The 22,647-nt window shown below is 60.9% G+C and overlaps 1 protein-coding gene across 5 annotated transcripts; it reads right to left on the reverse strand.

The window, feature by feature from the left end:
• Positions 1-166: 166 nt before the first annotated feature.
• Positions 167-21,958, reverse strand: STK11 (serine/threonine kinase 11). 5 transcript variants are annotated; one of them, XR_015766718.1, is made up of 11 exons: positions 21,169-21,955; positions 11,531-11,614; positions 10,247-10,336; positions 8,745-8,877; positions 8,526-8,662; positions 7,394-7,521; positions 5,184-5,241; positions 4,720-4,916; positions 2,010-2,223; positions 758-1,258; positions 167-382 (listed from the first exon to the last, which is right to left on the reverse strand). XR_015766718.1 is itself a non-coding variant. In XM_028126115.2 (10 exons), the coding sequence occupies exons 1-10, from the start codon at positions 21,456-21,458 to the stop codon at positions 889-891; spliced, it is 1,701 nt and encodes a 566-aa protein (XP_027981916.1). In that variant the 5' UTR covers positions 21,459-21,955; the 3' UTR covers positions 697-888. The 5 variants fall into 5 exon arrangements, 4 of the variants coding, with proteins under 4 accessions (XP_027981916.1, XP_087874449.1, XP_027981918.1 ...); XM_028126115.2 differs by lacking the exon at positions 167-382 and having other exon boundaries at positions 697-1,258; XM_028126117.2 differs by lacking the exon at positions 167-382 and having other exon boundaries at positions 1,172-1,258; positions 2,010-2,228; positions 21,169-21,952.
• Between the last annotated feature and the right edge of the window lie 689 nt (positions 21,959-22,647).

Genomic DNA, 22,647 nt, shown 5'->3' on the forward strand with positions numbered 1-22,647 from the left:
AATAAAACCACAGCCCGCCGCCGCCCCCTCCCGCCCACCGTGTCCAAGTCCCCGCGCCCGCCCCAAGCATGTGAGTGGGCCACCTGCCCGCCCCGCAGTTGCACCGTCCAAAGAGCTGCCAGAACTCATTAATGTTTGGAGACACACAAAACCCAAACGGCCAAGGTTTCAAGTTTCCCAAGCTTTATTTATTGCCAAAAGATGGGGCAGCCCTCGCCTGCGGCCGAGTCGCCCCACCCCGCCCCGCCCCTCGGAGCTTCGTGCCGTCTGTGTACCATCCAGTGATGGAGTTTCTTGTGTTTGTTTTCTGGTTGATTATAAACATTTACTGCACACTCTTGCTTAGTCCGGGTTTTCTCTGGGGACCCAGGAGCACAGAGACCTTGGAAAGAGGGTCAGGGTCCTGTGATCAGGTAGCTCCCCGGCTGCTGCACTGTGGACTGGTGGGCCCTGGGGCTGCGCAGAGGGCCCTGCTGACCTTTGGGGAGACCGGTCACCACCGAGAGGACTGCTGTCCAGCATGGCCAAAGGCTGACCCCCACGGAAGCCCCAGGTCCCACCACCCGCCCGCCAGACCTGCAGACCCCAGCCTGCCTCCTGGGCCGTAGGTCCACAAAGGGTGCTTGGACTCAGATCCCCTACCTGCAGGACACGGTGCCAACCCAACAATTCCCAAACACCCTTCACAACCACAGCTCAAATCCACCTGCTTTATTTTTTCTTTAAAAAAAAAAAAAAGAAAGAAAAAGGAACCAACCAAACAAAAACAAGGCAGCCGCCTGGCTCCCTTGGGCTCTGGGCATGCATCTTGGTTGACAGGCCTGTTCTTCATCCCGGCTCCTGCTGTGGCTGTGGTTTGTCTGAACACATCACTAGGTGTGGGAGGCGCTAACGTGGAGCAGAGTAAAAAGAAGTCAGGGCTGGGGAGAGAACCAGTAGTCTCAACATAAAGTGCGTGGCAAGGGCTTCCCACAGGGCCCGTGAGCCGGTGTGCTCCCTCCTCCCCTGGCCAGGGGAAGGGGCTCGGCACAGGGCTGCAAAGTCAACAAGAGGGCGTGTCCACTGGCCATGAGGGGAAGGCCAGGCCCCAGGCCCTGCTGTCCCCCAGCCACGGCCCTCCAAGACCCCTGGCTTCCCGAGGGGCAGTCGGCAAGGAGGGTGTGGTGGTGGCCTTCCTGGGCAGCAGCCATGGGCCAGCAGTCGGCGGGAAGACTCAGGACCTGGGCCGTGGCACCTGGCTGGGGCTCCATGAGACGGGCTGCAGACAGGAATAGAAAGGTCACTCCTCAGCCAGCAAATAGGCTCTGCATCCCAGGAGGCAGGCCCCACCCACCCTCTGGTCTGCTGAGAGGGTGGGGAAAACTGAGGCCTGCTCATATGGAGCTGTGAGATGTCCAGAGAGGCCAGGGAAGGTTGCGCTGCTTCCTGGGGTTACCCTGTAGTTCACTCTGCCCAGTGGAGTTAAGCACCCGCCTCCACGGAGGAAGCCGGGCTCCCAGCGCTCCTGGCTGGTTCTGATGCTGGCAGATAAGCACCACAGGGCCATGGGGGCAGGGGGCAGCACCCCAGGAGAGGGCACCCCGCCTGCATCCTGAGCAGATGATGGGATCTCCAGCACCCCTGGGGCCTGATTTCCCACCACACACCCCTCAGACTGTGGCAGGCAGCGGTGGGAAGAGGAAGCAGAGGGGGGCCGAGCGGCCACCAGGATGACAGCCTGGGCCAAGCTGAAGACATCCCAACCTTCCACCCACCCACACGTCTCATGGGCTGAGTCCAGCATCACCCAGGGCTGGCAGGACAGGCCACCAGTGTGAGGGGGCCCCCCTCCTGCACGTGGGAACTGCTGCCCAACCCCCACCCGACTGGCAAGTGTCCTGGGGGCAGTGGGCGCAGACTGACAGAACTGGCCCTGGTCAGCAGTGGCTGCAGCTGTGAGTTGGGCTGGGTGCTGCCAGTGCCCGCGGTACGGCCCCCACCCACTCCCACAGGCCCCCACAGCAGCCTACCTGTGGGTGGCCGCTCTCACTGCTGCTTGCAGGCTGACAGCCGGCGGATCTTGCTGCTGGCCGAGCAGGCCTTGCGAGTGGGGTTGGAGGCAGCGCTGGCCCGGCGCTCCACCTTTGATTTGGTGCTCAGCTGGGCTGACTCTGTGCCATTCATGCACACCACTTTGGGTGGGCCCCGGCTCTGCCCGTTCTGACCAGCCTCCTCCTCTGGGACCTGTCCTAGGAGGGAGAGGGCGAGTGTGGGCTGATGGGGGCCCAAGACCAACACCCCTGCCCCCCCCACCCCACCCCATTCCCCAGGCCTCTCCACCCAGGCACAGGGTCCTCCACCACCTGCCCCACCTGCCCCACCTGTCCCGTCTAGGTCCTGCCTGCGGGGCCCTTCATCCGGCTAGAAGGGGCAAGGGCCTCAGAGTCGGCCAGCCAAGGTGGGGGCCCAGCCCGTGCTCACCTGCCTGCTCATGTGTGAGCCTGGTTTCTCACGCAGGTGGTTGGGCTGCCCTGCTCACCCTCACCCCAGCACACGGTGAAGGCACAGGGCCCGATCCTGGGCTCGCTCACCTGTGCGGAGGCCAGACCTCACTGGGCCCTGTGGGGCTTGGGATGGGCTGGGCTCAGGCCAGGTGTGCAACACTCATCTTTCCCCTTGAGGCCAGCCTCAGCTCCCCATACTGGGCACTGGATGAAGAGATCAGAGCCAGGGGCCTGCCATGCCCCTACTCACTACCAGGCAGCACCAGCCCTTGCAGGCCTCCCGGGGCCACAGGCCTGGGGCGGCACGGCTGCCTGCACTCCTGTGCTCTGAGGTGCAGTGGGGAGGAGGAGGGCATGCAGGGGTCGCCCATCTGCTAGGGCCCATGTAGCTCATTCAGTGCACATGGAAAATCGGCCTCCTGCCCATGGCCCACCCTTCTGGGACACTGGTGGGAAGCTGCCCTCAGCTGCCTCTAGTCCACCTCTTCACCAGCACAGAGCCCCCTCTAGCCCAACGGTCCCCAGTATCTGACTCAGCAGCTTCTAGAACTTGCTGTGAGCCACCCCTATGCACACAGGAAGCACCCTAGGTCAGAGCTCCTCACTGCTGACCGGTTCCTGCGGGGGAGAGGTCTTGAGAGGGGTCAGGTGCCCTGCCCTGATGGAGGAGGGGCCTCGCAGGCACCAAGTACTACAGCTCTGCACAGACCACCTGGAGCCCAGCTACTGGAACAGCGACTGTGGCTGGGGACAGGGGGCAGGGTACAGGGTCTGGCCTCCTTATCCTCAAAGGACTGGAGCATCATCCACAACCACCCACCTCCGGTCCAAGGCCCAGCACCCAGCTCTCGGTGGGAGGCAGACCCCCACAGGGGGGACAGTCCCAGGAGACCAAGGCCAAGCAGCTGAGAGCCTCTGAGGGCGACCCCAGCACTGGACTGCAGTGAAGAGGGACTTGGCTGCAGCACACCTCCCTGCTGGCCGGATGGAGCAGAGTTCTGCTACTTCCACTGTGGACGGATCCTCTCAGGCCAGGCATCTGCATGAGCCCTCCCCAACCATGAAAGGCAGCTCCTGGCCTCTCACACACGTATTCAGTGGTCTGGCAAGGTTCTGGGGATCTGGCAGAGTCCTCACTCCACCTTGCTGGGATAGCAGACGGCCTGCCAGCGAGCGTCATTCCCAAGGACCCGACACAACAGCCCAGTACCTCTGAGAGGCAAAACACCTCTTTCCTGTTCTACATAGGGGACAGGCCTCTGCAAGGCCACATCACCTCCCGGGACTCTACAGGGAAACAGCTAAGCCAAAGCCACAGCTGCTTGGGGTCCAGCAGGTGACACCTCCAAAATGGGCATCACTGACCCCCAAGCATGCCCCCTGCGTGAATGGGATGCATGAACCCCGCCCCAGCTCTGCCAGGAAAACAGTGCTGGGCCCATAGTGTTACTGCCTAGTGGGGTGTCCCCAGGGGCCCCACCCACCACACAGGCCACCCCCAAACACCAGTTTGTTCTACAACAGAAATCTAACATTTGGCAAATGAGCCAGGGAAAAGGGAGACAAGCATCACCCACACATGCACCTTGGGGCAAATCTTTATGATGGGAACCTGCGAAACTGGCCCCAGAACAGAACAGTGAACACTGGGGGGGGGGGGGGGGGGGGCAGCTGCCCTGGCCACCCTCAGATACCTGGGCAGGGTCAGGGAGGGCCGGTGGGGGGTGCTGAGGCCTGGCCTCTCTGGCACGGGGTGGCACGGGGGGAGGGGCGGGAGCAGCGCTACACTATGGCCTTGAGCTCCTGTGCACCCCCGGCCTCAGCTTCCTCTCCAGAAAGGTCTGAGCACTGACTCTTCTGGGCGCCTCTCTCCTCTCTAAGCCCTGCCTCAGACGTCTCTTCGCCACCTGGGGAAGCAAGGCGACACGTGTCAGGGCGGGCAGCCAGGCACCAGGAGGGCCACTGGACCCTCTCAGGGCCATCAGAGGGGCTTCCCCTATCTCTCACCGCCAGCAGGACGTCACGTGCACTCCCCAGAACACAGGCGGGTGCCCTGGGTGGCCTCTGCCCTCCAGGATCCCCACCTGCTTCCGTGGGAGACGGGAGGGCCGGCCACACCCCCACGGCTGTCTGTGCCCTCGGCAGGCCCTCCGAGGTCAGGTCGGGGACATCGGGGATGTGAGCTCTGCCACGTAGGCAGGTGGACATGGAGGCCAGGCTGTGAAGCTGTGCTCACCGGGCACCGTGAAGTCCTGAGTGTAGATGATGTCATCCTCGATGTCGAACAGGTCCTCGTCCCCGTTGTCATCAGCACAGCCGTGCAGGTCCTCCAGGTAGGGCACCACCGTCATGCCACGCCAGCGGTCTTTGCAGTCCGTGCTCGGCGGGATGGGCACCAGCTCCTCAGCTGGCGGGTGCTTCTTCCGGAACCAGCTGTGGAAGTCAGAAGTCAGGACAGCCCGGAGGCTCGCCCAGTTCCCTACGCAGGTCTCGACCTCAGGGCCCACCCCTAAAATCTATATGGGGAGGGGGAGGGCGGGCAGGAGAGTGAGGGCCAGGAAGGCCCCTGGCACCCCAGACCCCCACATCCCACCCCCACCCAATCCCATCATGCACACCCCTGCACCCCCAGAACCTCCCCATTTACTCCCACCACGAGGACCCTGACCCCCCGCAACTGGGCCCCACACAGACACTCACCTGTGTTGTCTGATCTGCTGTATGGAGAACCTCCTGGCTGGCTCGTATTCCAGCATCCCTGACGGAAGACCAGCAGGCTGTGGGGAGTCATCGCTGGGCACACGGCCCAGCCCTGCCCCGTGTCAGCCTGTGCACAGAGGACACCCCCAGGAGGAGGCGGCACTGGCATGGAGGAGTGGAGCCTCAGCTCAGAGTGCTCCAGGCATTCCACCCCCCACAATGTGGTCCCCCATGAGCCCGGCCTCCACCAACAGGGCGGACCTGGGCATGCGGCAAAGACGCAGAGCCCTAACTGTGAGGAGACGAGGCCCTGCAGCCCCAGGGGGCTGCGTGGCAGGAAGGAGCAAAGCCACAGGCAGTGGGCATGGTTGGGCAGAGAGCCAAAGGACAGCAACTGCTTTTCACGCAGACCCCAGAGCTGCTGGGAAGGACAGTCCCATCCCAGTGACGCACAGCCTGTCCACATGCTGGAGGACGACGAAGCAGGCGGGCCTGCGCTCTGCCTTGTTCATGCGAGGGCCCGGCCCCAGGGGCAGGTCCTGCCCCAGAGCCCACAGCTTCTGCTTCCGGCTTCCCCACAGGAGGGTGGAGCTCCACAAGTGTCAAGCGGGGGAGGGGCGGGGGTGCGCAGCTCTGAGAGTTCTGCACGGCACCCACTCGGAGGGAACACCCAGTGTTCCCAGGAAACCTGTGGTGATTTGGAGAGCTGGGGGCTCAAAAAGCTGCAGGTCTGAGTGGGGCCAAAAAGGTGGTAAGACCATGGGCCATGGCCTCAGGACTCAGGCCGCAGGCAGGGAGGACGGCCACCGGGCCTCGGGGCCAGGACGGTGTTCTAGGAGACGCAGGGGGCCACCCCACCAGTCCTGGCTGTGGGAAGAGCCTCCGGCCCATGCACCCCCAGCGCAAAGGCCCTGGGCCAGGCTTGGGTGCAGGGGGATGTACAGACCACGAGCCCTGCCTGGCTACCTCGGCCTTAGGGCAAATGCCATCCGTGGAGGAGGTGAGGGACAGGGCTGCCCTGCCTGGATCTGGGGACAGGGACCCTGACGCCCTCTGCCATCTAGGTCATCAGCCTGACCGGGGCTGTTTCGAGCACTGAGAAGAGTAAGGGTAGTAATGGACTGAGCGAACAAAGCCTCATCTAGAGAACACACTAGCCAGCCAGCGCCTGTCAGGAGAGCGAGCCTCTTGTAGCCGTCTCTGCAGTGGACCCCAGTGGAACGGCCCTCGGGGGGGGGCCCTCTGGGCACACTTGAGGACAGGGCCAGCTCACACCACAACCCTCCCACAGAGAGTGCCTGAGAACTTCCAAGAACTTGAAGGCCAGGTCGGAGCAGTGGGAGGGCTGGGCCACAGCACGCAGCGCGAGCGAGGCAGGGCTGCACCGACCCAGCCATCTTTGAGGGTCCCGGGGAGGGGATGGGGGTGCTGCCAATGCAGGCCTGTGCCTGGGAGTGGAGTCCAGCTGCTGCAGACCAGCAGGCCATCTTGAGCTCTACTTCACTCCCACCAAAACTTAAAAACCAGCCCGACCCTGTTATTAGAAAATAAGCACTTTTGGGGTCACGGGAATCTACTGTTTCCACGGTAAGCTACGTGCAGTCTAGGAAGGGACTGAGTGCAGTCAGTTCTACCCCAGAGCGGAAGCCGAGGCAGCATCTCTGTGAGGACTCCCAGGTACCGGGGGCACGTGGGGGCGATGCTCTGCACCTGCTGCCATCAAAACAGGCTCCAGCCAAGCGTCAGGATGTCCGCTGCGGCTGTCCCCCCACCAGCCCACATCCACTGGGCCCAACCCTGGACAGGCCCGCGGCTGCGGCTGCACGGCGCGTACCGCAGGCTGTGCAGCAGGAAGAGACCCGAGGACTCAGGAGCCCGGAGCCAGGACCCGGCCCGGGCTGGGGGGCTGGGGCGCTGGGGCGCCGAGGCTGGGGCACAACTGCTGTTTCCCTCTGGGGGGTGGGGGTCGGAAGAGGGCGGAGCAAAGGCCCAAAGCAGACAGTAGGGCCGTGTGCACCGGGCCCAGCCTCAGCCGCTCTCCACTAACCGGGCCCATTCCTGGGCGGGGCGGTGGGGGGGGGGTTGGCTGCAGAGAGGAGGCCCAGCTCTCCAGAAGCCCGTGGTTGGTACGACACCCCTAGGACTCCCATCGCCCCCTGGCAGCCCGTGCCCGACACGTCCAGCCCCAGGCGCCGTCCTGAGGGCCTCACCTCTCAGCAAGTCCGAGAGCGGGGGGCCGCAGTCACCCGGGATCGTGTAGTCTCCCTTCCCGATGTTCTCAAACAACTTGTAGATGTTGTCCCCCTCAAACGGGTACAGGCCTGTCGTGATGTTATAGCTTCGCCCCCGACGGGAAGGAGAGAGGCCCTGTCAGTTGGGGCTTCTCCTGCAGCCCCGGCCTGGAACCCGCCGGCACAGGAGCCTTAAACCACCCTCACCTGTGGGGCCTCATACCAGGTGACAGGAATGTTCTGGAATAGATGGTGGTGGGGGCTGCACCACTCTGAAAATACCCAAACCCACTGCATTGTATGTCTTAAAAAGGTGCATCTTGTGGTATGTGAATTCTCTCTCAATAAAATAAAATGGGGGCACCTGGATGGCTCAGTCGGTTAAGCGTCCGACAACTGATCTCATCCTCAGGTCTTGATCTCAGGGTCGCTGAGTTCAAGCCCTGTGCCGGGCTCCACAATGCCCAGTGTGGAGCCTACAACCAACCAATCCACCAAATAAAAATAAAGTAAAATGGACCACCCACGCCAGTCAGCAGCTGCCCCACAAGCGGGGCCAGGATGGAAGGTTCTGGACTGCACTGGTCAGTGCTTGGGCTAGGCCCCAACTCGGGTCCCACAGAACACTGCAGCCCACTCAGCACGGCTCACGCATGAGTGCTCAGGGCTGTGCCCTGCTGGATGGGAAAGCAGAATCTGGGCGGGGGGCACCTAGCGGCTAGCTGAGCAACACTCCAACCTCCCATGTAATCCAGTGGGAAGACCAGGACGAGCCCTCAGCAACCAAGGCGGAAGGCCAGGGGGGGCCCAAGGAGGACGGCCAGTCTGTGTGCGCACCCCCCTACACCAGGTCTCTGACCCTGAGGACCCCACAAGGTGGGAAGCAGTTCCATCTGCTCCTACCCATAGGGGGCTCTGAATCTTGGCTCCACAGTCTGTCTGACACTCTGGCCACCCAGCACACCCCAGAATGGTGTCTGGGGGACCCATTAAGAGGTGCAGGTTCTAGAAGGCTGGAGCCCAAAGAGGGTGCCTGAGTCCTTGGTGGGCAAAGGAGGGGCCCCTGGGGGAGGGGGGCAGAGCAGGGAGACCAAGGCCCCTGGGCACTTACAGAGTGACCCCAGCTGACCAGATGTCCACCTTAAAGCCAGAGAAGGTGTCCAAGCCATTGGCAATCTCAGGGGGCTGGAATGCTGGGGAGCCCTGGCTCGTCCGGCACGTGTCGTCCTCGGCAAAGGGGTGCAGGGCCTGCAGCAGCAGCAGGTGGCCCTCAGGGAGCAGCCCTGGGGGGGCTGCCCCCACCCCCGCGTGCTGAAGGATGGGCACCTACCTCAGCCACACCCAGGTCGGAGATCTTGAGTGTGCCACTAGTGGTGAGCAGCAGGTTGCCCGGCTTGATGTCCTTGTGCACGATGCCCTGGCTGTGCAGGTACTCCAGGCCGTCCACCAGCTGGCAGAAGTACCTGCGGGGGCGGGACCTCCGTAACCTGCCCCACCAAGAGGTTCCACCTTGTCCATCGGGGCCCCCTTGGCACAGCAGCCACCTGGGATCAACCCAGCAGGACCAAAGACGGGAGTCCTCACAACCAGGCAAACAGGAATGACGGGACGGGTGGCCCAGCCAAGCGATTCCTGCCCAAGGCCTATGGACCACTCCAACCTGAGCCTCCTGGGGAAGGCAGAGGAGGGCTCCCCGGCCCCCAGCAGCTCCCCCCACCCAGGCAGCCCTTTGTCACGCTCCCCACGAGCCCAATGGCCATGCTGGGTCCTCCAATCGGTCTGGCTCGACGTAACCATGTCTCCTCCCTGGTAGTGCCCCCCAGGGCTGGGGACGCTTGACCCACCCCCACCCCCCACCCCCCCAGGAGGGCCAGCTGGCCTGTGACAGCTCAGGAACTTCTCAGGGACCAAGACGTCTCACAGCCTGAGGCAGGGGGCACGCAGGGCAGGGACGTATGCAAAGGGGCTGCTCTCCCAGCAGCTGGGCTGAGCATGCTACAGACTGAGCCCCTAAAGCTGAAGCTTAAAACACACTGGAGGGCGCCTGGGTGGCTCAGTTGGTTAAGCGACTGCCTTCGGCTCAGGTCATGATCCTGGAGTCCCGGGATCGAGTCCCACATCGGGCTCCCTGCTCAGCAGGGAGTCTGCTTCTCCCTCTGACCCTCTTCCCTCTCGTGCTCTCTCTCTCTCATTCTCTCTCTCAAATAAATAAAATCTTTTTAAAATAAATAAATAAAACACACTGGAGTTTTTTGGGGCGCCTGGGTGGCTCAGTCGTTAAGCGTCTGCCTTCGGCTCAGGTCATGATCCCGGGGTCCTGGGATCGAGCCCCGCATCGGGCTCCCTGCTCCGCGGGAAGCCTGCTTCTCCCTCTCCCGCTCCCCCTGCTTGTGTTCCCTCTCTCGCTGTGTCTCTCCGTCAAATAAACAAAATCTTAAAAAAAAAAAAAAAACACACACTGGAGTTTTCATCTCACTGGTGATCAGAAAACCTGCTGGAGGGGCACCTGGGTGGCGCAGTCGGTTAACTGTCCGACTCTCGGTTTTGGCTCAAGTCATGATCTCAGGGTGGTGAAATTAAGCCTCACGCTGGGTGCCGCACTCAGCAGGGAGTCTGCTTGAGATTCTCTCTCCTGCCCCCCCCCGACTTGCTCTCTCTCTCTCTCTCCCCCTCTCTGTCCCCCCCACCCCACTCTCACTCTTGGGGAAAAAAAAAAGGAAAAAGAAAAAGAACCTCGTTTGAACATGGGACTGGATCCTTGAAGACCATGGGCCGGTGGGCGACCCTGCAGGAGGGAGGGGTGGCCATAGGGCCCCAGCAGCAGGCACTTACCCATGGGCCTGGCACACAGGGAAGCGCTTCTCCGGCACACTGTCCAGCATCTCCTGCATGCCACACACGCAGTACTCCATCACCATATACGTGTGGTGCTAAGGAAGCCATGGACTGGCAGAGACCCCCGCCCCAGGCAGGGCCTATCCCCAGGGAACAGATGGCAGATGCTCGTGGGGAGGGCCTGGGGGAGAAGACCCCGACTGCATCTGACGGCTGTATTAACAAAGACAGGCAGCAGTGCCCAAAGACAACAAGAAAGACCAGAGGGATTACAAGGCCTGCAGGGCATCTCTGCCCCTCCACTGACCCTCCCAGAGTCAACTCAGAGAGATCTGTGGCCGCCTCCTCTGGGCTCAGTGCTCCGGACCCACAAGAAGCCCTCCCCAGGCATCCAACACCCTGAGGAGCTCCAGCCCCACCCCCAGCCGCAGAGGAGATGAGGAGACAAGGCTTGCAGGACAGGAGGGAGGGGCAGGTGGGACGAGGGGCTCCGAGCCGGAAGAGGATGTGGGCCTCAGAGCCAGGGGACGAAGGCCTGGGGGCGGCCAGGCCACACTGGAAGTGGCTGAGTGTCTCAGGCCAGCAGGGGAGAAGGGTAAAGCCCCCACTGTGTCTCCGGCAGAGGTGGCCACGAGAGCAAGCTGGAGGGGAGCCACGTGCTGAAAAGCCCATCACCCCATGCCCAGCACTGCTGTGGGAAGGCGGCAGCCCCCTGGCTAGACCTAGGGGCCCCATACGTCTGCTCCCTAGACCTGGAGCTGGCCAGAGCCACACCACCTTGAGGAGATGGAGCCCATCCCCAGGAAGTAAAGGGCAAAAGCCGAGGACACTCCCAGGGAAGCATTCTTGCAGAATCACACACTCCCCACCCCATGTCCTACCCCAAACAGAGCAGCCCTGAAGGGCAAGACGGGAGCCTGAATGCCAGAGGCAAGGAGAGCCCTCGCCACGAGGCCCCCCAGACCCAGCCAGGGTCACCTAGACCCAGCACTCCCACTCTGGGGCATAGGGTAAAGGGAGGACCCCAGCATCCACAAAAGTAAAGGAAGTCTGAGACACTATGGGGACCTGGCAGGTGACCTGATGGCACTAGCTGGACAAGGCCAACCACTGACCGGGGCTGGTGCTGCCTTAGGAGCTCCTGGGTTGGCTAGTCTACCAGCCAGAGTCACAAAGGGGCAGGTGTAGGGTCAGGAGACAGCACTCTGAGCCCTACCCCCTGCTCCTCCTCCAGTGTGGCCCTGACCTGGTGCTCTGGCAGATCAGCTGCCATAAGGATATATTTTCTGCTTCTCTTCATTGTATAACACATCCACCAGCTGGATGACGTTTTTGTGCCGTAATCTCCTCAGAAGTTGGATTTCCCTAAAGACAGAAAACAGAGGCATCAGCCGACCTGCCAGTGAGAATGGCTGGTGCCATATTTGTTCAGAGACCCAGCTTGCTCTGCTTGTTAAGAAGGGAGAGCTCGCCCTCTGGGTGCCGTGCAGAGGACACACCGGGCTCTGAGGCGGGCGGGCACGGGGAGACCCAGGAGAGGCTTCTCTGCTGCCCCTTCCAAGCAAGCAGCTCCATCCAGTGACAGCAACAAGGTCTCCCCCTGAGTCTGGGGGACTTCAACAGGACAATGCAATCAGGATGCTTTTTAAACATTTTAACGGAACAGCTTTTCCTTATAAAAGACCACAGCGATGTGGGCATACGGACAGCAGGTGAAGGGTGGAGTGAGCACCTACTATGTGCAGGAGCTGGGGTTCAGTTACCCAGGAAGGCCAGGCTACCCCAGTCTGCCCAGCATCCCTGCTGTGCCTCTCCGTAGGGACAAAGCCCAGGCACTGCACCACAGCTGGACCCATGTCTCCATGAGGACTCCCTTCTCTCCCTGCAGGAAGGATGGGGAGCCCTTCCCACAAGGGCCCTGGAGACCTCAGTTGCTGCAGCCCAGGCATGGGCAGAAAGCAGCCCCACCAGCCCCACCAGAATGGCTGCCACGGCACAGCTGCCCACCTGGCACCAACCTTGCCCACAGGCCCACACCCAGTGCCGCCTGCTCCGCAGATGGCCATCTGATGCTTCACCTGTCCAGGGTCTGAGCAGCAGAGAGGGCCACGCAGCAGGTGTTGGGGGAGGGTTTGGTCAAGTTACCAGCTGAACCAGCAACTCCACGGCAGGTACGTACCCGTGACAACCGGAGCACGTCCACACAGAAAGCCGCATGAGCATGTTCACGGCAGCATGATCCACAGAAGCCCAGAGGTGGGAACAGCCCCAGTGTCCATCAGCAGGCGGATGGACAAACACAGCATGTCCCCCCCACACGGACACGTGACCTCAGCTGCGACCAGGAGCGAGGCACCCACACGCACGGCCCCGGGGACGGACCCGGAGCCCACGATGCTCAGGGAGGGAGCCAGACACAGAAGGCCACATGGGGTGTGAGTCCACGTGGGTGACACGTCCAGAACAGGCTCATCCGCGGACGGGAAGGGGGCTCGCGGGGGCCGGGGCTGGGGAGGATGGGGGAGGAGACAGCTAATGGAGGCGGGGTTGCTTTTGGGGAGATGGAATGTTCTGGAATAAGATAAAGGGGTTCCCTAGGAATACACTAAATGCCACCAAATTGTATGATTGTGAATAATGTGTCAATAAAGTTTTTTAAGAAGTCCTCACCAGGAAGCCCAAGCATGGGACCTAAGAACAGCTGGGCAGGGGAGGCCCCGTCCTCCTGAGAGACTGAAGTCACATCCGTCCCGCTGTCCAGGCTCTGGAAGAAGGCTGCCTCTTCCAGGAGGCCCTTCCTGACAGCCACCCCCTCCCAGTGCATGAATCCTGGGCCCGACACCACTCACCCTCCTGGGTGCAGGCCCTCTGTAGGGCCGTGAAGCCTGCACCCCCCAGCAGCTATGGCCATACACCTGCCAGGGCCCCAGAAATGGCATCTGTGCACAGCCCCCACCCCAGATTGCAGACCCCAGACCCACAGCCATCAACTTGCAGAACAAAGACAGCCTTGCGGCCACTTTCCCAGAAACTCACCAACAGAAACCCACCCCACCCCACCAGAGGGTTCCGGGAGCAACAAGAATCCTACTCTGGTTTTCGCTCAGACGGCACCCTGACCAGCAGACTCCTGAGCTCCCGGGATGCTGCACACACTTCACTACACACACTGAGTGGGGGTGACTCACAGACCCTGGGGTCGCCCTGGTTTGTCCCCTCTGACCCCTGGGGGTTTACTCTGGTTTCCAGCGTGAGCAGGGGTCAGACCATTATATTTTCCAAATAATTAATGCAGGGTCTGTCCCCCTTGGCCCTGCTGACATTCTGGGCAGGTCACTCTCTGTGGGGGCCTCCTGGGCTCTGTGGTGGGGGGGCAGCAGCATCCCTGGCCCTCACCCCCTTGGTGGCAGGAGTAACCCCAGTCCTGACGACCACAGCCATCTCCAGACATAGCCCACTGTCCTCTGGGGGCGGGACAGTGTCAGGTGAGAGTTCTGCGATAAAGGATCAGGAAGGTCCCTGATGGGTTGGAGCAGATCCCGGAGCCTCTGGACCAGGGCAAGTCGTCCCTGGAACCCAGGCCCCACCTTCCTCCCTCGCTCCTTCCTCCACCCCTCCCCCACCCAAACCATCCCATTGCCCTGACTCTCCCGCCCTGCGCCCAGGGCCCAGAGCCCACCTATGACCCAGAGACTCTCCACGCACTGGCCCGTTACACCCCATTTCCACCTGACAGATGGTGGCAGCAACACCCATCTCCATGGCCTGGCCCCCAGTCAGCCCCCAGCCAGCGGCCGTGGGCGTCACCACCATGTGCTGCCTGGTGGGAGTACAGAGCAGCTCCTCTCGGAGACCACTGTCCAGCACCTGCTGTCCACCAGTCAGGCCAACACCCACTGAGCCACCTGGTCAGCAGCCAGGCCGGGGAGGCAGCTGCGTGGGCACCTGTCACAGGGCGGATTCAGCAAAGGCGCAGCAGTGAGAAAGCCCCAGAGGAGAAGGCCATCCACACAGGCCTTGAGCTAGACTAGCAAGCCCTGCAGGGTGAGCCTCAGAGACAGAACACAACTCCTCTGGCTCTAGCTTCCTGGGACGGCACACAGGACTGGGAACTGTCCACCCAGCGTTGGAATGAGGCTCCCCAACACGCTGGGACAGCTCAGGTCAGCTGACGGCAGCCTGGGGAGCCAGCAACTTCCTTGAGCCGTCCACACCAACCTCCCGACCTCAGAGCACTTTTCTTCATTGAAAGAGATCACTTGAGGTGCAACACAACTAAAACCATGTGTTGATGAGGCGCCCAGCCAGCTCAGTCGGTAGAGCACGGGGCTCTTGATCTCAGGGTGGTGAGTTCAGGCCCCCACTGGGCGTGGAGCCTACTTAAAAAACTAAATAAAATAAAATAAAAATTACAAAAGTAAAAACAAAACACACATGTTGGGACAAGGAGGCCTTTCCTCTATCCAGCTGAATGGCAGCCACCTGTGGGGGGGGCAGGTGCCAAGGAAGCAGGACTGGAGAGTTTACAGCTGAGCTCCATGAGCCTCTGGTGACCCGTGCCTGTGACCACACTTCTAAACTCCCAACAGCCAGCCAACAAAACTGCACAGCAGCTCTGGGAGCAGGGACCCCCACTGCAAGTCAACGGCCCCTGGAAAACGCACCCTAGGTCCTTACTGGTAAGAGGGCGAGCCTACGGCTCTGCATTCTCTTCTCCTGTCTCAAGACGACCCAGGCCGTGTCTCCCCCTTTGCCCACTGCCATCAGGATGAAACCACCACCAAATAAACGTTCATCCTCTGTGAGAAGTTCATGTCATGAACTCCAAACCAAGGCAGAGGGCAGCACCCCTTCCTCTGCAACGGAACAGCTCAAGACTCCTATTCCATTGCCCGAAAAGTATGTTCTTCAAAAAAAAAACCCCTGGGCGCCTGGGTGGCTCAGATGGTTAAGCGTCTGCCTTCGGCTCAGGTCACGATCCCAGGGTGCTGGGATCCAGTCCCGCATCAGGCTCCTTGCTCAGCAGGGAGTCTGCTTCTCCCTCTCCCTCTGCCTCTCCCCCTGCTTGTGCTCTCTCTGTCTCTCTCGCAAATGAATAAAATCTTAAAAACAAACAAACAAACAAACAACAAAAAAAAAGGCCCCACTCTAACAGAACCAGGCTGACCCACCATGGGTGTGCTGAACTGCTCATCTGTTTGCTCGGGTAACTGTGATCAAAGCATCGTGTGTGGGGCGCCTGGGTGGCTCAGTTGGTTGAACCGCTGCCTTCAGCTCAGGCCATGATCCCAGGGTCCTGGGATCGAGCCCCACATCGGGCTCCCTACTCGGCGGGAAGCCTGCTTCTCCCTCTGCCTGCCGCTCCCCCTGCTCGTGCTCTCTCTCCCTCTCTCTCTCTCTCGCTCTCTCTGTGTGTCAAATAAATAAATAAAATCTTTAAAAAAAAAAAAAGCATCGTGTGTAAGCGCGTAAGCCACCTTCTCCACACCAGGAAAGAATGGACACAACGCCAGACTCTAACAGAAGGGGCGATGGGAGCCACGCACACAGAACTTCACTAGAGAAAACGCGGGAGGAGGGTGCACCCGGCCATTAGCCCAGTGACCTCCGGGGTGTACTGAAGGGTTTCTATCACCTCTGTATTTTCAACGTCTCCTACAAGTTATATCTCGGGTCCAAAAACAAAAAAAAAAAAACAATGTTTAAAGAAAAAGGAAAAGCGAGGAGCTCAGCCAGGATGCAGGAAGTGAAGGCAGAGGAAATGGTGCCTTCCGGCCCGCCTCCCCCACAGGGGCTCCGAGCTGTGGTCACTAACACCACCCCCCACCACCCTCCACCCCGCTGCCTGGGACCTGCCCAGGGTTGCTGCCTAACCAAAGTGGACTGCTTATTAGTTCACTTGTTGATTAACCAGAAGAAAAACTGAATGAGGGTCATAAAGCCATTCAAGCTTACAGAGAAATACAAAGCTACCTCCACGGTCAGGTCAGCCCAAAACAAAACACACAGGGACAGGCCCGTGGCCACTGCCCTGAGAGGCATCAGCTCCATGCATGCCAGAGTGAGACTGAGCCGCCCACGGAACTCCCCACAGGTCAGTCCACTCCAGACAAAGAAGGGTGCGCTGGGTGCCCAAGGGGCGGGCCGGGGGCAATGGCAGTCCTGAAGGAGGGACACTGAACAAGACCCCCCTCACCTCAGCCCCTCTGCTGATGCTTCTAAACATATGACCAGAGGCCCTCAGAGGTCCAGGAAGGAGACTAAAACAAGAGAAATTGCTAAAAGTGCAACTCAACACAGATACTTGTCCACATGTCCCCAGCAGCATGACTCATAAAAGTGGATACAACCCAAAAACCCATCACTGGGTAAACAGACAAACAGAACGTGTCCACCCACACACGGGAGCGTCCTGTGGCCGCGCGGTCCCGGGGACGGACCCCGAGCCCACGACGCTCAGGGAGGAAACCAGACACAGAAGGCCACACAGGGTGTGAGTCCACGTGGGTGACACGTCCAGAACAGACTCATCCACGGACGGGAAGGGGGCTTGTGGGGGCCGGGGGGGATGGGGAGTGACGGCTGATGGGGTGGTGTTTCTTTTTGGGGAGCTGAAATGTTCTGCAGTTAGGCAGTGTTGAGTTTCACAACCCGGTTAATGCCACTGAATTACACCTTCACGCTATGAAGTCCGGTGAGTGAGCTATGTACCCGTAAAGCTGTTGCAAGAATAAGCTACAGTTCGGCCACATGGTGGATCCAGGGTAAAGGGCAGCTTCTGCAGCGTTCCATACACTCCCAGGACTGGCATATACGTCCCGACGGCCCCCAGAGCCCAGTGTGGCCCCAAGCTCCACACTTCAGCCCCACCCCAACCCGAGAGGGAAGGACCAGACATCAGGGCGGCCGCCGGGACCTTCACTGAGGGTGAGCTGCCTCACCCTCCTGCTGCCACCTCTGGAGGCCAGCCAGCCGGGGCACACAGTGGAACCCTTCCCAATATGAGGGTGGCGGAGGGACAGACGCCGTAGAGGCCACGTGGGACAAGAGCAAGAGTCAACAGAGTCCAGAGCTCTGATTCGGGACACACTCAAATCCCAAACACTCATTACCCAGATCCAACTGTGCGCCAATCACCAAGGCGGCCCCGGCCTCACTGAGGCCCCAGCCTGGAAACCGGCACCTGCTCACAGAGCTGCCGCCCGTCTGCAGAGGACCCAGTGCTCCTGGTGGTCCCTCAGGACGTAGAAGCTGGCTGGACGAGACTGGCTGGGGAGGCTGGGGGACCGGCAGTCTGGACGTAGCTTATCAAATGTACACATGCTCCCTCTGACCCAAAACTCCACTTGTGGGACATGCCCTTCAAATACCCTTGCACTTATCATGGGACCGTGACACAAAGTAATTCACCACCACAGCAAACAGAGCCACGAGCACAAGGTAGGTTAGACCCAGCCATGGAGCCCTGCCACCCCCAACAAGACCACCGTGGACCCCCGACCTGGAAACAGGACGTTAGAAAAGCAGTGACTCAGGCAGAAGGACAGGGGTCCAAGAAGCACGGCCTGAGGGGCAACAGTGACGGTAACAGCGATCATAGGGCGGTGAGCAATGAGTGATCGATGGAAGAAAACCCCACAGGGAACAACGTCTTGTGATGCATTAGACTCTGAAAAGAGAGTTGCGCCATCGAACGTTGTGGAGGGCACACCTGCTGCCGGCGGCCGTCTTTCCACCGCTCCCGCACGGATGCTCGGTGTGCTCGGCCCGTATGGCTGAGCCGATTCCCTAGCTGCCCTCTGAACTGAGCCGCCCGGGGAGTACCTGCAGGTCTGCTCTCCCCGCACAAAACCCTGCGGCAGGACCCTCTCTGCACCCCCCCGAGGGAGACTCCACACACACCGTCTTCCCAACTTTTACGGGGTCAGTCCGTGTGATTCTACTGCCTGTCAGAAAGACAAGTACACTGATTTTCTAAAAACGATGGGGGATAAAAATACAATAAAAATGATAGGGACAAATAAAAAGTGTTTGCACAGATTAAAAAAAAACCAAAAAAGACTTGAAGGGTATGTGGCAAGATGGGTCAGTTCTGAGATCATGAATGATTCTTTACTTGAAGCTCTCTGAAACTTCCTTGCTCTACAACAAGAACCTGCTAATTTAAAGGATAGTGAAGGAGAGAGGGGGCAAGCGCAGGCCCATGGCAGTTCCTGGGAGGAAACCACATGAAGGGGGGACGTCCTGAGCCCCCTCCCAACCTTGGTCACAGACATCATTCTTTAAGAAAAAAGCTTCTGATCCAAGTCGGGACTCCTGACGCCTGTCTGGAAGGTTCCGGACACTTCACTTGGAGAAAAGCTAGTGGAGTTTATTAAGCCTCTCCAAGACAAAGGAGCCTTTCTTTCTTGCAGCCGGCTGGCAAGGCTGGCCGGGGAGCCCGGACCTCCGCTTGCAAGGACACCCCTTTCCTTCCTATGAGAGCCGGGCCCTGAGCTGATGAAACGGGCACAGAGCCCTGCAGCTGTGACACCTAATGCTAACTGCCAGCTGGGGACACCCAACACTCGGTCTCCCGGGCCTCAATTTCCCCTCAGGTTCTTCTGATGGACGCTGCAGGACCGAGCTCCTTGCAGCCCCAACACTGCACACCCAGATGTCTCCACAAGCTCTTGGGGCCCGGGCTGACCATTCAGGAAAGTGGAGACTGGGGCGCCAGTGCTCCTCAACCCTCCGGTCACCTTCTGGTCACCTGTGCCTCCCATGGGGCACAAGGGAACTCCTGGAGGTGGCAAACCTTCCTTTAACTTGACCTCTCACTCCCAGTGAGTGGCAGCCATAAGGAGGGGCGCCCCCTCCTGAACCCAGCAAGAGGGGTGGAGACAGGGCTCCCACCATCCTTGGGGGTCAGGGAGACTCCTGCAGGCAGACTCCAACACCTCTGTGATGCGTCCCGTGAATGAGCACCTCCGCAACACGTACCCCGTGCCTCGGCAGAGACAGGCACCTGCCCACCTCAACAGCACCCGACCTTCGCAGCAGGGGTCTGCAGACTTCTGGGACCTGCTCCACTCTGCTCCCACCAGTTGCCCCAGGAGAGCCAGCAGAGTGGGCTTGAGTGCCTTTAGCCACACATCAATTGGTGCTGGAACCCAGTGCAGGCCCTTGAACGGACTTGGGGACTCTGGGAACCTCGGGGTGCTGCTCCCAAGAGGCTGGGGCCTGGGGTACCAGAGCAGCACGGAGCAACATGGCCAGCCAGAACACCTCCATGGACCCACGCTGCCTCCAATGAGCAAGGTTCAACCACGTAGGAAGAAACCAGTACCCTGCTGTCCAGACGTATCAGGGGATGAGACCTGAGAGGAACCAGCAGGACAAAGATGGACCCCGGAGATCGGGAGAGGGCTCTGTTTCCAGGGGCAGGATCCAGGAAGCCAGGAAGAAGGAGCTCACTGCCCCTCAACCTCCAGCGGTGGCAGACCAGCAGCCTGAGGCCACATAACCCCCAGCTGCTTCTTGCTTAATGAGAAAACAAGACTTAGAAGCCAGCAGTTGAGTGGGGGTTTCTGACTGGGGTGAGGGGTCGTGTGGACCTCAGGAGGGTGCCGGCTTGCCCCCTGCCTCAGTCTCCCCCAGCACACAGGGGCCCCTGCCCAGTCCCACCTCACAGGTAAGAGACGGCCCCTACAGCACCCGGCCATCCCTGCTCCATGTCCACAGGCTGGGGCACGAAGACTAAAGAGGCCTCAAAACACCTCCCACCTTGCCTTTGGACCACACTGGAAGCCAACTGCTATGACCAGCTGGGGCACCAACACCAGAGCCAGCCCAGTTTCGGTTCTCCGTTCCATCCACAATTTCACCACACCCAGACCCAAGCCAGCCCAGAGCAAGTGAACAGAGCAAGTGAAAACAGCTCAGCTTATGTGTGAGTGCAGGCTACGCCAGGAAGGGGGGAGCTGAAAGCCGATAGGGGAGCAGCACTTTCCAGGATGGGCCTGGAGGCAGGGTCAATGTTGGGACGTGCTGGAACGTCCAAGGTCGTCAGTCAGTTCTGCCGCCTGGCCTGCCTGGCCCATTAGATAAATCCCTTCTTGGAAACTGGAGGCTGGGAGGAGCATGGGCCCAGGTAGGGCGGGGTCCCAGTGAGTGGCAGCCCATAAGGAGGGGCGCCCCCTCCCGAACCCAGCAAGAGGGGTGGAGACAGGGCTCCCACCATCCTCGGGGGTCGGGGAGGCTCCTGCAGGCGGACTCCAACACCTCTGGGATGCCCAGGCGCTGACACATGCCCGAAGAAGTTTGGGTAAAAAGTTAGCCAGGACACAAGCTGATTCCTCTCCCAGGGAGTCACCTGGGCCTGCAGTCATGGATGTGTCTAGTGTCACAGCCCAAGTGAGCAAGAAAGGGCTAAGTTACCCCCTGCTGACCGATAAGCCAGCGCAAACAATTATTTTTGGCAACCGCAGGGCTCCCCTCCAACAGGGTAAACAAACCGCATTTCGCTGGGCCCTAGTAACAGCTGCACTCTGCACAGAAAACCTGCTGGTGGCGGCCAGGGCCGTTCAGGAACACAAATTCTCAGGGCCAAATAAACATTGGCTGGTTCTACTGGGCACCTAAATTCTTCGGACAGCTGGGAGGGTGAAAGGGGATGGGCACAACCCCCCCCCAAAAAAGGCTTTGACAACATCATCTGAAGAAAGGGGACACCCAGCTGCAACAAGCCAGCATGACTTCGTCAGAGCCCTTCAGCAGTTTCCAACAACACTTTCCCTGGCAAACACCACATGGGAACTGGCTGGTCACCTCCAAATTTTAAGGAAAGGGAGAAGGAGGGAGGGAAGGCGGGCAGGCAGGAATGAAGGTGACCAACCTTGCCGGCTGGCCGCACACTGACCCAGAAAGCCCACACTTACTTCTTGACGTTCGCCTCCCCGTTGGGGATCCTTCGCAACTTCTTCTTTTTGAGGATCTTGACAGCTCTCCTGCACAGCGTCTCTGAGTCCAGCACCTCCTTCACCTTGCCGTAGGACCCCTCCCCCAGCAGGTCTCCCATCAAGTACTTGCCGATGAGCTTGGCCCGCTTGCGCCGGGGCTGATAGATGACTTCCGTGGAGTCAATGCGGTGGATGAACGTGTCCATCCCCACGGACATCAGCTCCCCCTCCGTAAACATGCCCAGCTGCTGCGGGTCGGCCACATCCATCCTGGACCCAACGCCTCCGACTCTCGCCGGCGGTCCCTTATCTATTGCCCCTGGTACGCACGGTTCTTCCTTTTGTCCCCCTAAAATTCCCTTCTCAAAAAAAAAAAAAAAAAACAACCCAAAACCAAAAGTCAACAAAAACGCAAAGAAAAAAAAAAAAGAAAAGAAAAAGAAAGGGGGGGAAAAAAAAAGAGGAAACCCTTCTTCGAAAAGAAACGATTGTACTAGTCGTGAGTTCAAGAGGCGCGCCTGGCCCAGAACCCTGGCACCCGAGGGTGCGGAGGGTCGCAAGTCTGGGTGCCTGCCCGCCTCGCAGCTTCGGGTCGGGCCGGCGCATCCACGGGGGCCCTCAGTAGGCCGGTGGGGCTTCCAAGTGCTAGGTCATCCTCCAGGGACTTTAGACCCTCGGACAAACACCGGTGCGGCCAAACCAAGTCTTCTCCAGGATGGGCATTACCAGCGGGCCGTGGCGCGCGCCCAAAGAGGGCCCCGCGGCGGCCGGCCGGCCCCAGGGCCCCAGGCTGCGCAGCCGAGCTTCGCTGGGGGCCGGGCGCGCTGCTGGGGGCGGCTCCCGGCGGGGCCCGCCGTCCTGGGGGCCCGAGGCAGCGGCAGCGGCAGGTGCCTATCCGGACCGCGCGGGGGGCACCGACGTCCGCCCCCGCCAGCCCCGGGCGCGTGTCGGGGGGCCGGGGGGCTGCCCGGAGCCCTCCCGCCGCGGGGAGCAACTTCCGTCGGAGCCGGCCGCCGCCGGGGCTCCCCCACACCGGCCTGGGACCCCGGAGCGGCCGCCCCCCGCCCCAAACGGCAGCCCGCGCTCGCTCTCGGCCGCGAACGCCGTCGGCCGCGGGCCGCGGGGCGCGGGGACCCGCAGGGCTCCGGGCGCCTGAGACGGCGCAGGCCGAAGGCCCGGGCAGGGGGTTCCCGAGGCCGCCGGGGCTCGGACGGCGCGTGCCCCCGCCGCAGCCGCCGCACGTGTGGAGCAGGCGGTGCGGCGCGGGGGCGCAGCCCATGCAAGGCGGCGCGGAGCCGGCCGGCGCCCGCCGCCGCTGCCTCCCGCGCCCCGCCTCAGTGGCGGACACCCCGAGCCGCCTCCCCCTTCCGCGCCCGACACGCCGCCGCCATCTTGTTTACCTCCCGCCCCCGCCCTGCGCCGCGGCGCCGCCGCACGCCCGCCGCGGAGCCCGCCCCT

Source organism: Eumetopias jubatus, unplaced genomic scaffold (assembly GCF_037043125.1).
Source record: "Eumetopias jubatus isolate StellerSeaLion01/CBP00866 unplaced genomic scaffold, mEumJub1_p1.0 scaffold_1, whole genome shotgun sequence".
NCBI classification, from domain to species: Eukaryota; Metazoa; Chordata; class Mammalia; order Carnivora; family Otariidae; genus Eumetopias; species Eumetopias jubatus.

What these genes read in the sequence shown, in the direction of transcription:
- STK11 (XM_028126115.2), bottom strand. Translation starts at nt 21,458, where the DNA reads ATGGATGTGGCCGACCCGCAGCAGCTGGGCATGTTTACGGAGGGGGAG. An exon ending in GGGGAGGCGAACGTCAAGAA is followed by an intron (nt 11,615 to 21,168) that starts GTAAGTGTGGGC and finishes TTCTGTCTTTAG; the next exon opens with GGAAATCCAACTTCTGAGGA. An exon ending in GCTCTCGGACTTGCTGAGAG is followed by an intron (nt 5,242 to 7,393) that starts GTGAGGCCCTCA and finishes GTCTTCCGTCAG; the next exon opens with GGATGCTGGAATACGAGCCA.